This window comes from Melanostigma gelatinosum, assembly GCF_949748355.1.
Source record: "Melanostigma gelatinosum genome assembly, chromosome: 8".
Classification (NCBI taxonomy): Eukaryota; Metazoa; Chordata; class Actinopteri; order Perciformes; family Zoarcidae; genus Melanostigma; species Melanostigma gelatinosum.
This window is the reverse complement of record NC_136641.1, coordinates 5,164,429-5,177,608: the sequence shown is the minus strand read 5'-3', so window position 1 is coordinate 5,177,608 and position 13,180 is coordinate 5,164,429. Positions and strand designations below refer to the sequence as shown.

Below are 13,180 nucleotides of genomic sequence, written 5' to 3'. Positions count from 1 at the left end.
CCGGGCGGGCCGAAAGACGAGAGCACACACACACACACACACACACACACACACACACCTACACACACACACACACACACACACACACACACACACACACACACACACTGAGTTATGGTGAGATGCTGCAGGTCACAGGTAACTGTGTGGGTGGACAGTGAATGTCAAGCATGTCAAGTCAGTTTTATTTAACCCAACATCACAAATCACACATTTGCCTCGGGGGGGTGTGTAGAATCTGTCACAGTCTGTCCTCGAGAATCCTGGCTCAGGAAGAACTCCCCAAACAAAGCCACTGCAACAGAGAAGAAGCGGAGGAATCGTCAGGAGGAGCAGCCGAGGAGGAATCCCTCTCCCTGGACGGACACACGCTCAGTGGATGTCGTGTGCCCAGAATAGACCAACGTAATAAATTTGCAATCTAGACAATCCAAAGGACGAAATGATCCATACAATGTGTGCATGCATGAAAACAATGGTTCCATGAGGAAGACAATCAGCTTCCAGGTGTCGCCAAACAGCTGGAGCCTGAGCCACTCGACCTCCTCACCACCATGTAGCCTGGAAAGAGGACAAGTCACACAAACATACTGTGCAAGAATTAACTTAAGCACATCATTCACACAGATAGGAGAATAGAGCAAACACACAGAGGAGGAGAGAGACCAGAGGAGAGGCTGGATCTCCTGGAGGGGGGTGATTTAAGATCTAATATGTAGAATGAGGCAGAGAGAGAGAGAGATTGAATATTAAATTGAATATTAAAAACTTAAATTAAAACCAGCGTTGATCGATTGATCGAGTTAGGACCAGGCGGTAACCTCCAGTTCTGAAAAGTCAAGTGTCTTAAAAAAAGAGTATTCCCTCTACTGTCCAGCAGTCGCAAAAATAAGTCTGGTTGTATAGAAGTCTATGAGAAAATGACTCTACTTCTCTCTTGATTTATTCCCTCAGTAAACATTGTAAACATGAGTTCATGGTCTCAATCTCTAGTTTCAAGTCTTCTTCAATACAGGATGATGTTCATTTAGTAGATTATGATCCATTTAGAGTCAAACAGACCATAAAGCAGGGGATGCTTTAGGGCGGGGCTACACAGTGATTGACAGGTTGCTACAGCTACCAGAGGCGTATTCGGCATCACTTCGTCACATCTCCGCAGTCCAAATATAGTAGAGACGTTGGCGACGGACAAAATGCCGAACTTGAGGGTTCCAAACGGCAGTCGAAAAACCAATAGGTGACGTCCACTTCTTATGTGCAGTGTGTGGTTCGGACTGTCTGGAGTCAAAAGGAGTCAGTTGACTCAGGTTGGGCATAATAATAATAATAATAATAACTTTAATTTATATAGCGCCTTTCAGGGGACCCAAGGCCGCTTTACAAGAGTAACAGTTTAGACAAAAACAGTTTAGACAAACAGTCAGAAAAACAGAACAAGTAAACTAGGGGCCGAAAGCCTTGGCGAACAGATGGGACTTGAGGGCCCTTTTGAAGGCGTCCAGAGTGGAGATGTTGCGGATCACCGCAGGGAGAGCATCTGTACAACTTGCAGCGTTTCTGTATTTGCTTTGTTTTATTTGCCGTCATGTGACTGATATGTTGTCAAAGTGGTGGTGATGTTCGCTTGTGTTTTCCTCAAGGTGCAGTTGAACTCTCTCAGCTTCCATACTTTTGTCATGAGATGGAAACTTCAATTCTGTAACTTTTATCCTATATTTGCATGATTTCTATTGTTATTGTAATGTTTCCGGGTTGTTCCTCTGTCCCATCCTGTCGCAACGTGATATACCAGGAAGACAGCGAGCACAGCTCTTCAAATTTGACAAAAAAACAATGACCTGGATTTAAGGAGGTCAAAGGTCACTGTGACCTCAGAAAACATGTTTTTGGGCATATCTCAAGAAATCATGTGCTAATTATGACAATTTCACACAGACGTCTGACATGCTAAAATGAAGTGATGATATTTTGGACTGAGAAAACTGCAACGTGACTGGTTGGCAGAGACGTAGAACCGCGAGGCGGTAATTGTTGTCACACAAGTAATTCAAATTTGACTCCCGTGATCTCTTTGGATTATGATGTGTCGTCACTTTGATCTTGAGTGCTGAGTATATAGTGATATGATTTGAAAGGGTTAAACGTGCACTGGGTGGAAACTGGGATGGAAAAATGCTGTCTTGGTGATTTAAATATATTCCTTTTGTACCTTGTCATGGTAAATGGACTTGTACTGGCATATCTCTTTGCTAGTCATTCCGACCACTCAAAGCACTTCAACACTACATGTCATTCACCCATTCACACACTGATGATAGGGGCTACCATGCAAGGTGCCAGCTGCCCATCAGACTATCTAAACATTCACATACCGTAGGAACAGCTAAGGGAGCAATAAGGGATTAAGCCGGGGATCGAACCGCCGATCCTCTACTACTGAACCACAGTTGTCCAACAGTTATGTAAATGTTAATGTGAAGTTTTATAAAAATTAAAAGAAGAGAAAGGTTGAACGTCTTTTACCCGAATATTTTTGGAGAAATGTGTCAAATCAAGTATGGACGTATTGGAACATGCCACATCTTGTGATTTATTGCCTGATAGAAGCTGGACTTAGAAGCTGGACTTAGGAAGCGTTGAGTAAAAAACTAGCTGTCCTCGCGGCACGTCAGTGCTTTTTTCTACGTTTAATCTCAATGAAAACAGGTTCTCATTTCATTGTACATGGAAATGTGTGTCATACCGCTACGACAAAGGAGCTTTGGAGAGTGTAGAAGCAATTTAGTCTGACGGACGTTTTGACAGTTATGCTCTTTGTGTGGTTTTGAATTGGCACTGACACGCGTGCTGCATGTGAAATAATGAGCTCTCTCATGGACATTTACTGATACGTGCACACTCTCACTGTCGATTGTTGTTTAATACACTGTTACCTCTTCCATTTTCCCTTTGACACACACACGCAAGCAGGCAATCACACACGCACACACGCACACACACACACACACACACACACACTGTGGCCAGGAATGCAAAATGCTTTCAATTGTCACTCCGGCTGTGTAGCAGCTCCCCCCCCCCCCCCTATTACACGATTTAGAAGATTATCATTTAAAATTGAAATGAATTCTTCGTGTTGTTGGGAACTAAAGGAGCGTGTTTGGGTTATCAGCATTTAAGAAACTGAATTCTTGACATCAATAGAATTATTAATGTATGTAACAATTATTAATGATTATTAATAACAACGGGGCACCACCCTGCGAACAGGGACCAATAACCAAACGATAAAACTAAGTCTCATAATTAGTAGTCACTCATAATGTCAATAGTCTGCGTATGACTATACATTCAGTGACAGTGAAGGTTTTAAGTTCGAGCACAGGCTACTACATACAGTCTTATCAAATACATATGCACAAGTAATCACAGATGACTGCTCCTTAAAGTATAACAGAGTTTATTAAATCAAAATAATAAATGATCAAATCAATTAATATTGCAACCAACAAACGTTATCATACAATTGTATATGCCTAAACTAAAGAATGAATAAAATGGATGAGGGTGTATGTCTGTGTGTGTGTGTGTGTGTGTGTGTGTGTGTGGGTCTGTGGGTGAAAAGGAAGGGGAGTCTTACAGCTACAGCTAAAGACTACAAAGATGGCGGCGTCGAGTGACGCGGGCCAAAAGGGGAGGGGCCTTAAGATACTACAGCTCAACTACCACCAGATGGCGGAGTCGAGTGACTCGGACAAAATGGCGGTGAGACTGCTATACGTAATCACGTGTGCCGATGCACACATGTGTTGTGAGGCAATCGTTTGAACGGGGTTTCCCCAGGGGCAGAGATAGAAAGAGAGCAAAGGTGGGGGTCATGAATCAAACTTCTGCGTGCGGTCCGCGTTGGAGTGAAAATGGGGAAGTTGGCCGTATCGTACACAACGTGCCGTTGTCGGTAGAACTGCCAGCAGTTATGTACGATAGCCGAGATTCCACACTTCACTCACAGAGCTGATTTAATGAGGAGAGAATACTACACGAAGTGTAATAAAACAAATGAAAAGAAATCAAATAAATCCCAAGCAAACAGTCATAGTTAATACACAAATACAACGGAGCTTCTCTGCTCCGTAATGATTGCGCAATATCTCAATATCATGCGACAGTAACTTAAACACACAAAAACACGGGAATATCAACATATAAATTAATGACCTGAATTAAACTTACGTTAATTTAAGATAAGCTATGCCCAGATGCCAAGAATCTTACTTGTCGATGCGTCGTTGCAACGTTGACGTGTGTTCGTGGCAAAGTGGTCCGTTTTCTTTGGCAGGAAGGGGGGGGGGGGCAGGCTGCTTGCAGCGCGGCCGTGCAGCGGGCGCTGTGCCGTCGTGGCGTGGGCTCGCTCTGGAGCGAAACGCAGACGTGATCTATCCTCGCTGCAGGGAGGACAGTTTAACTTCGGCTGAGACGACGTGGTCCGTACGTCTCCCGGTAATCATCGGTCAGGAGAGGGTTAGACGTCTTCCTGCCGGAGTGTGCGCAAAAAGAAAAAGAAGCAAAAAGCGGAGAACGGATCGCTGAAGCGGATTCGTTATCGCGGGCGGAGGAGCCTTACTCAAAGTGGAACACTGTCGTTTCGTCCAGCGAAATGGCTCGTGACCTGTCAGGGTTTGAGGAGGGGAGAAGGCCGTTGCTTCCTCGTGGCCTCCGTCGTGCTGGAGGGGGGAGGAGAGGCCGATGTGTCTTCATGTGTCCAGGACGAAGGTCCGGGCGAAGAGAGCGTTGTGTGCTCCCTGTTCGACGGAGGTCGAAGGGAAAAAGCGTTGAGGTGGGGGCTGCAGGTAGTTTTGTAGACCAGTGGTTGAACCACAGGGGTCCTGGGGTCTCTTGGCCTTCGGCCAATGAGATTGCAGCGGTGCATTCAGGTGACTTCAGGAACCATAGTTTTTTTTGGGGGGGGGGGGAATTCACACCCGAGTGTGAAATTCCTTTGCTCTTATCAAACTACAAATCAGGATGAAACCTTTGCTTGAAGCAGTGAAGGCCTGATTCTCTTTGTCCACAGCACATTTTTAAGCCATATGGTCAGACCCCAACAGTGTTCAAGTTGAAGTGCACATCTGTCTGTTATTTTAGACTGTGAAGTGCAAATGGTGAAAGCTATAAGTTAGTTGAAAGCCAACGAGGAGAACATTCCTCGGGCCATTCAGGAAACTGCAAAGTTGCCAACACCCATTGACATTTAGAATGACACCTATACAACTATAATACTTTTCATTAAATGTGCTCAATATGGAGTGTAAGCATGTCTGGTACCTTCATGTACCTCCTTCCCATCACGGAGCTCCTGCCTTTGGTGAGAGGTTGATATCTGTGGTCCAGAGTACAATGTTAAACGTCAACTCTCCTCATGTATTGTAAAGGGGATCTTACAGAAAAACAAACTGTAAGTCAATCTATGGATTCCACACTGGTGAAAATGCAACAGAGGCTAAATGGAGGGACACACCCAGTACAAAGCTACTATTTATAGATAGCTCATTGCAGCACCAGACGTGCTTACATTTGAGTAAGCGTGGCCTTTTGCAATTACCGTATCAGCGCTCTGCTTAACCCACTGAGTTCTCTGGGGATTTGAAAAATAAAGTTTTTACGAGCCGAGGAGTGTGTGCACACTTTCCTCCGTCCCCGCCTCTCCACGCGGACGCACTGCGACGTGCTTTATGGGATGAAAGTGTCCTTGCGGCGTCATTTATTTTATGTACAACAGCGGCTTTTGATTTACCGTCATACCCGCTGAAGTGTGCGGCAATCACACACACTGGTGTTGAGCTGCATTCCGTGTGACAGATTTATTATCGCTCTATTCTTCACAGTTTAAGTCACAGCTCTGTGGATCTGTCCGGGTGACTGAGGCGCTCACCATCTCCCTCTCTTCCTCCCTCCATCTCTCCCTCCTCCCTAAAAGCTGCTAATATACCGTGCGACCCTCTTGTATGTGTCTGTGCAGATGGAAAGGTGTATGCGTTGGGAGGTATGGGAGCCGACACAACGCCACAGGCCACGGTGAGGGTTTATGAGGCAGAGAAGGACCAATGGCAGCCGGTGACCTCCATGCCCACGCCGCGGTACGGAGCCACGCCCTTCGTACGAGGAAACAAAATCTTCATGATGGGTAGGAAACGAGATCCGATCATCTGATTTCACTTTTTTTATTTTGCCATTTCTCAATGTTTAATTCACAAACGCCGTCCGTTTCCATCCCAGTGGTCTTCGGACCTTTTAAAACCATGGCACCCCTTCAAAGTGACTGCTGTTGATTGATCCCCCACTTACCAAAATATCTCAGCAATTATTGACTGGATTACAATGAAATTTGTACGGAGTCCCCAGAGGATGAATCCTACTAACTATTGATGATCATCGAGTGTTTTTCACAGAAATATCTTGACAACTGTTTGATGGATTGCCGTTCCCCTTAGGATTGTAATAACTTTGATTGTCCATCCATAGCTGGAGCTGATCTTTTGTGGGTGGACCAACAGCATGTCACTCAGCGAGAGAAACGGCCAGTACTGCTATTTTAAAGTTATTTGCTTTCCAGCATAACTTAATGTCACCTTAGTGGATATTGTTAAAAAAAAGAGAAAGGAACAAATGAATACCCTTGGCACGTTTTCTTAAAGCACCTGTGGGAACCACTATTCCACCCCACTAGTTATATCTCTGTCCTCCCACACAGTCTCTCTGACATCACCTGAGAGTTCACTTTAGGGATTCAGCTGAGCGAGGACGGATGTGTTCAGACACATCCATAGCTGACGGCATGTTTGAAGTGCCTCAGTCCTCAGGCTGTGGTGTTGTGGGACCATTTTCAAACTCAAGGTACTTTAATGCACAATCACTGCTTAGAGAGAGTAGATAACGGGATAGTCACTGTAAGTCTGCCCAAAAACCCTCCTTATAAGTTGTGGCTGTACATAGTCCAGTCTGTCTGAATCACTTCGTGGTGTCTCTCTGTTTTACACTGTGTGTGTGTGAAGGGAAATGATGGAAAGACAAAGAATGTGTGTGTCAGGTCAGAGTCTCACAGTCTGGGTACAGTGTTGATCAGAAGGACAGAGTTGGAGGTAAAAGCTTCTCTGTAGGAGAGAAAAAAACAAATGTATGTTCACCGCAGTGCAGATCCTGTGTTTTGTTTGCTTGGTTTCTCATCCGCGATCAGAGGTTACATTTGCTCTCATTGTGCCTCTCTGGGGGGCTGTTATTGCTCATTGACACTCGGTCAAAATTTCACACCACTGGCGAGAGGGAAAATTGGAATCACACAAGGCGGGGCGCGACCATTTCATCTCGCCACGGAAGCATTTTCGCAGCAGAGACGGAATTCATTTCGCCACACGCTGCCGGCAACAAGGCGGCCCTCATTCAGCACAAAGTAGCTGTGCCCTCCTGAGAGCAGCAGCAGAGAGCAGTGTTTTGTTTCTCCCACGCTCCGCCAGACGGGTAGAATAACTCGCTGCTTATGTGCAGAGTGCGAGAGAGCTCGAGCAGGCGGAGGAACCATATTCATCAATTTGGCAACATGTAGTCTGCTTTTTAGAGCTACTGCAAATATTGAGAACATAAGCAGGTTGACAGGGATGGAACGCACGCGAGCATTTCAAGTATTGTACTTAAATGTTGAGGTACTTGTTACTTTATTCATGACATTTCAGAGGGAAATGTGCTACTTTGTACGGCTTTCATTTCACAACTGTAGCTACTTTGTAGCAAAAAAAGATTTAACAAAACATGTGTATAAAATATGATTCACTGATATAGATTACAATAGTAAATGGTATAAAGTAGTTGGAATTAACATAATTTCAGCTGCCAGCTGCCACATGAAACTGTTGCTCGGACATCAATGCAAGCAGGCAGTTGTTTTCAGTAAAAACATAAACAGGTTGGGATAAAGCCTTTGTTCACGGCCTGCTGAGCACCAAACAGGAGACGCACTGTGAGAGAACACAGTAGCAGCTAAAGAGCCAATATAGATATTTCACTCAGGAGTGGGTGGAGACAATAAAATGAGCCAAAAGTGTGAACTGAATACTGGACTGACTCCCAAAAAAGAAACATTGCTTGCTCTTTGTTGGATGTGCAAAGAGGCAACTGTTTGCTCCTTAAACTCTACTGGTGACAATATGTTGCCGTTTGACCCCCACGTGAGCTGATGCAGGTTTCAGTCAAATCTGAACGCTTCTTCTGAGAAAATAAATAAATCTAGAAGCAAAATAAGACATCACATGTCAACACATACAATACAGTTTATTACTTTTTAGTTTTGTGCTTCTGCAGATCAAATTTATGGTGAGAATAAGACTTTTATCCGTCAATCAATAACTTGTCTGTCCCCATGATGTCAGATACCTACATTCAGCATGAACACAGGGCGAATGAATACAACACTAACACCAAACACACAATACATACTGGTCATATTTTGTTGCTTGGGCAGAAGCCCCCGGCGTCACGATACTGTGTATCTCAACCCAGAAGGTTCCCGCGTGGTTGATGCTGTGAAGCGGTCACGGTTAACGTCGTATCATGTGGTCAACATCGTCAAACAAACGGTGGATACGTTCAGGCAATGCATCTAGTTGGCTCAGAAAAAACATTATGGTTTGGCTTCAAATAAGTACGCTTATAATGTAATGTAAGTTACGGACCTAACGTCATGTGACTCAGCGAGGTTGTGCCAGTTACGTGACATAACGTAGTCAGCGGAAAAAATCCCTTGTGAAACTTTTGGTTTCGCCCCCTGAGCAAAAGTCATGTTTGTTTGACCCATCACTCACTCCCTCCCTCCCTCCCGCCTTATCGGCCATCATCACTCTTATACGTGTATGTAAATTGTAGTGTATTTTTCAACCTATTGTCGCATGTGTTTTCTGTCTGAGGGACTAATGGGGACAACAGTTTTGGGCTGGTTGTAAAGATCTTTCAGAGTTTCCTGTACATTGCTGGTTATCGGGCCTCAGACATTGACCACCATATTGAGAACCTTTTTGAGAATGATACCAGCAGATAACAAAGCACGTGAGCACAGAGTCAATGTCATATTGCTAAGAAATTTGTCATCAGGGTCCTGTCAACTTCATCCTTATTGGGGACAAAAGAGATGCTTTTTTCTCGTACACCATGTCAGCCTTACTCTCAAATGTCAGTTTATTGTCTTGTATAGTTCCCCAATAATTCCACTATTTCTGTATTCTGGCCATCAATCAGTGCACTGTCAGGAGAGGGCTGAGAACGGCTGAAATCGATGCGTGTCCTCGTCTTTGACACATTCAGCACGAGAAAAGACTCACAACACCAGTCTGGAAAATAGTCAACAACAGGACCATGCAACTCGTCAAGTTAGCATTTGAATTGATCTTTCAACCATTATGTATCCATTACTTCATCATATTTTGACATTAACCCTCACATCACACCAATTCCTAGTTTGTTTTGTTTGTTTGTTTGTTTGTCTTGTGGATAAGAAACAATGTTTCTTTTTTACAATCAACACTTGAAATGATGAAGTCACTTACAAATGACAAGGTAGTACAACCTGTAAACCATACTTTGGCGTTTCGTTTTTACCTGTTTACTTAAAATCTTTCCTAAACTTATTTTTCTTTCTTTTTACAAAATCTCCTGTGGCTCAGTGGTGGGGCAGCGTCGTCCTTCAATCAGAGGATCGGCGGTTTGATCCCCGGCTCCGCTAGTCTGTGTCGATGTGTCCTTCCACAGGCTGTTGCTGCGGTGTAGGAATGGGTGAGAATGGTTAGTTCGAGTCCTGATGGGCAGGTGGCACCTTGCATGGTAGCCCCCTGCCATCAGTGGGTGAATGGCTGAATGACGACATGTTGTGTTGAAGCGCTGTGAGTGGTCGGAAGACGAGAAAAGCGCTTTACAAGTACAGTCCATTTACCATTTACCAAAACACATGAGTCACGAGTTGAGTCCCAGTAATGGAAGGAAAAACATCTGGTATCCCCATCACCTTTTTGAATTGTCATAAAACATTGTTTTATTACTTTTGTCCACAGAGAAAATAGTTCAATGTTTCTACAGATAAGTACAGAGTAAATTAGCTGAACTCCATAGACCACAATTTGATTTAACAAAGAGTTACACTTGTTGTTAAAGGCTAGTATTGCCCCTCTTTTCCAATTAACTTAAAGAAAAAAGTGGGATATTTTGGGAAATGCACTTATTCGCTTTCCGTCAAAGAGTGAGATGAGAAGATTGAGTCTGAGCAGTTGCTTGGCAACGTGAAGACGGCAGATTGTTGTTTCATCAGTGAGCTGTAGCGGTGCTTGGTTGATTTTGATGTTGGACAGAGCCAGGTCACTAAAGGTGTCTCCCCCGAGTCTCCGTCTTTGTGCTAAGCTAAGCTAACCGTCAAACTGTTCCTCTGAGAGTCAGAGACCCACACACACACACACACACACACACACACACACACACACACACACACACACACACACACACACCAGCTGAACTTTTGCACTTTTGATTTATAGTCACATGTGAGTCTCTGCACTGAGATCATTTCGTGCTGTTCTCGGGCTTCTTCAGACAGTGACATGAACATCTCATGGGCTGTCACACTGCAATGAAATAATAATTTAAAAAAGTGTCCGTTAAGATTGTAGTCAAACACCAAAATAGAAATAAAACATGGTGCAGTGACATGAGAAGTCCCAACACAAATGAATACAACCTAACTGCAGACTAGCACGCTAAATTACAGAGACGAGTGACACAGCGCACACACAAATACACACACGAGAGTTTAAAGATGATGTCACAGCCAGAGTTCTGAGCGGTGCGCAAACAGAAAACGTGACACTCCTTCTTTTCCTCTTATAACTGGAACTCCGGGTCATCATTTATTCAGCCCTCTCTCTTCCTCTGTGTCGTTCTGTGTGAGCGTGATTCCTGTGCACTGGCTGCTTTCAGAAGCTGATCACACCTTGTTAATTCAAGCCGCTTCTTCAGCTGCAGCTCCACTCGGCGGGTGTGTCTGGATCAGCTGGTGCCTGAACCCTTTTGATTTAAATTGCTGTGTTCCCAGACAGCAGCAGGCTTACCAAGCATGTGACGTAAGTCATCAAGGTTCATGCTGCTTTTCAAATCCTTGCGCGCACATTTTAAAATCTAGGATTTCGTTCGCAGTGCTGCGGGCCGGTAATCGGCACACAAGTGCAGCTGAAAAGAGGCCGTCAACAAGCTGATCAAAAATCGTGTGTAGCAAATAGATTTGCGTAGAAACACACACACCCTCTGCACTTCTTTGATTGCGTGAGGATCTTATCGGGTGTTCTTGAATGAGCGAATGTGGGATTATACTGTGTTGTCCTTCTGCAGCTGCAAAGTCAGATAAGGAATTACCACAAAGACAAATCTGCTCACTCTCTGCAGCTCTTACACGACTGAAGCTATGTGTCAGTTAACAGCAGACCAATCAGAAATGGTCACTGTTTATACGAGCCAGCATCTTGAACCTTCATCAGCAAGGACAATCTCATTCACAGCAGGAACAGCAGGTATATTACTGTAGCAACAAGCAGCCTGTAGGAACACAAGCCAGAACAGCAAACAAAAAAACACTTGTTACAGCTTTCCTGGTTCTGTTTTAGAGGAGATGGTGAGAGGGGAGATAGACCCAGTGATATTTAGCTTTGCCCTGTTCAGAAGCATAAATATGTTATGGAGAAAAGAAAAAGCTCTTGTGGTGTCTCTAGCAGACGCTGCCCTTTGGATTTGAATGTTGCTTGTTACGCTGTAATTCGTTCCATTCAATGAGATGTAATTGAGTCTCCGACTACAGCTGTGCTAGCAGTCTGTGAGGCACAGCGGTGCTTTGAGCTCAATGCTAACGCTAGCATTGCAGCATTCATTGATACTGTTTAAAGTTACTGGGACAGTGCACTTCAAGCACTAATATTGACAATGAAACACATTTCATAAAACACCTGAAATACTTTAAAACAAGGACAACACATGAAATGTAAAGCTAAGCATACTTCCGACTAACACATTTGGGATATGCTGATATTATTCTGGTCTTTGGACCTGTAAACAGTGCATTTAGACACACAGCCTTTCTCCTGTTTACGACCAGCTCTGTACTTTGAACACAAACCAACTAGCCAATAGTTTGCAAAGCTGGAGTAGAGATGCCCCAAAGAAAAGCTGGTCGAAAGGAGAATCACACCTGCTTTTAAGCACTATGAAGGACTTGGATATCAACACGTTTTTGGATACGTGCACATATCGCAATGCCGACCTTTTCAAGGAGGTGGTTGAAGGCATGAGAGAGGGAGGCTGTGCTCACACGGTCGAACAAGTCTTCCAACGGCGGAAAACTTTGGAAATAAAAACATATTTTTACGCAAAGAAGCGAAATGGCACAGGCGGCTCCTGCCGTTCCACTTTTCCATAGTTTGACCTGGTAAACGACATGTTAGGGCATCGACCCGTCAAACACAGCTGAGAACGCTGTCGACGTGGGATTCACAGGCCCCGGTGACGAGGATGCAGCATGGGGTCGCTTTACGTTGATCAGATAATATGCACAGCTGCATGTAAACGGGAATATTAGTGGAATATTCATTTGCATCAGCCATGTAAACAGCTTATTTGTCACGGGAGTTCACAGGTAGGACCCAAACACAAGACCACAGGAGACAGAAGTGAATGGAAACAGGTTTTATTTAGCCTGACTAAGACAGGAAGGTGTGGAGCCCGTGGTCCAATACCCGAGTGGCAGATCGATGGTGTGAGGCCCGTGGCTCGACACCGGAGGGCTAGTAGCTTGACGGCGTGTGTAGTCCGTGTAACACAAGGAGGGCAGAGCGGCGGAGTGTAATCCGTAGACCACAAGGCGGGCCGAGGATGCCCCGGGGTTAACCGGGTGAAAGACGGTACGACCTGACCACCCCAGACTGCAGGACCAGAGTTTATATAGAGACAGGGGACTCATTAGTGGGCCCTGCGTCTGGTGTGTCAGGCCGCAGGAGGCGATCGGCTGGAGTGTCCTCAGCTGTGCACAATCACGGGTGCGGCCATGGGAGGTGTCTGGAGGCAGAGGACACCACAGAGCACATGGCACACAATAACAAACAGG

General features: G+C 44.8%; 1 protein-coding gene across 1 annotated transcript in view; it reads left to right on the top strand.

Annotated features, from left to right (window-relative positions):
• The window catches only part of klhdc8b (kelch domain containing 8B), a gene marked incomplete at both ends in the record, with an annotated part of 115,645 nt that overhangs the window by 47,458 nt on the left and 55,007 nt on the right, over positions 1-13,180 (top strand). The window contains one exon of the mRNA XM_079274512.1: positions 6,023-6,187. Within this exon, the coding sequence (XP_079130638.1) occupies positions 6,023-6,187 (165 nt within the window). The remainder of the gene's footprint in view (positions 1-6,022; positions 6,188-13,180) is intronic.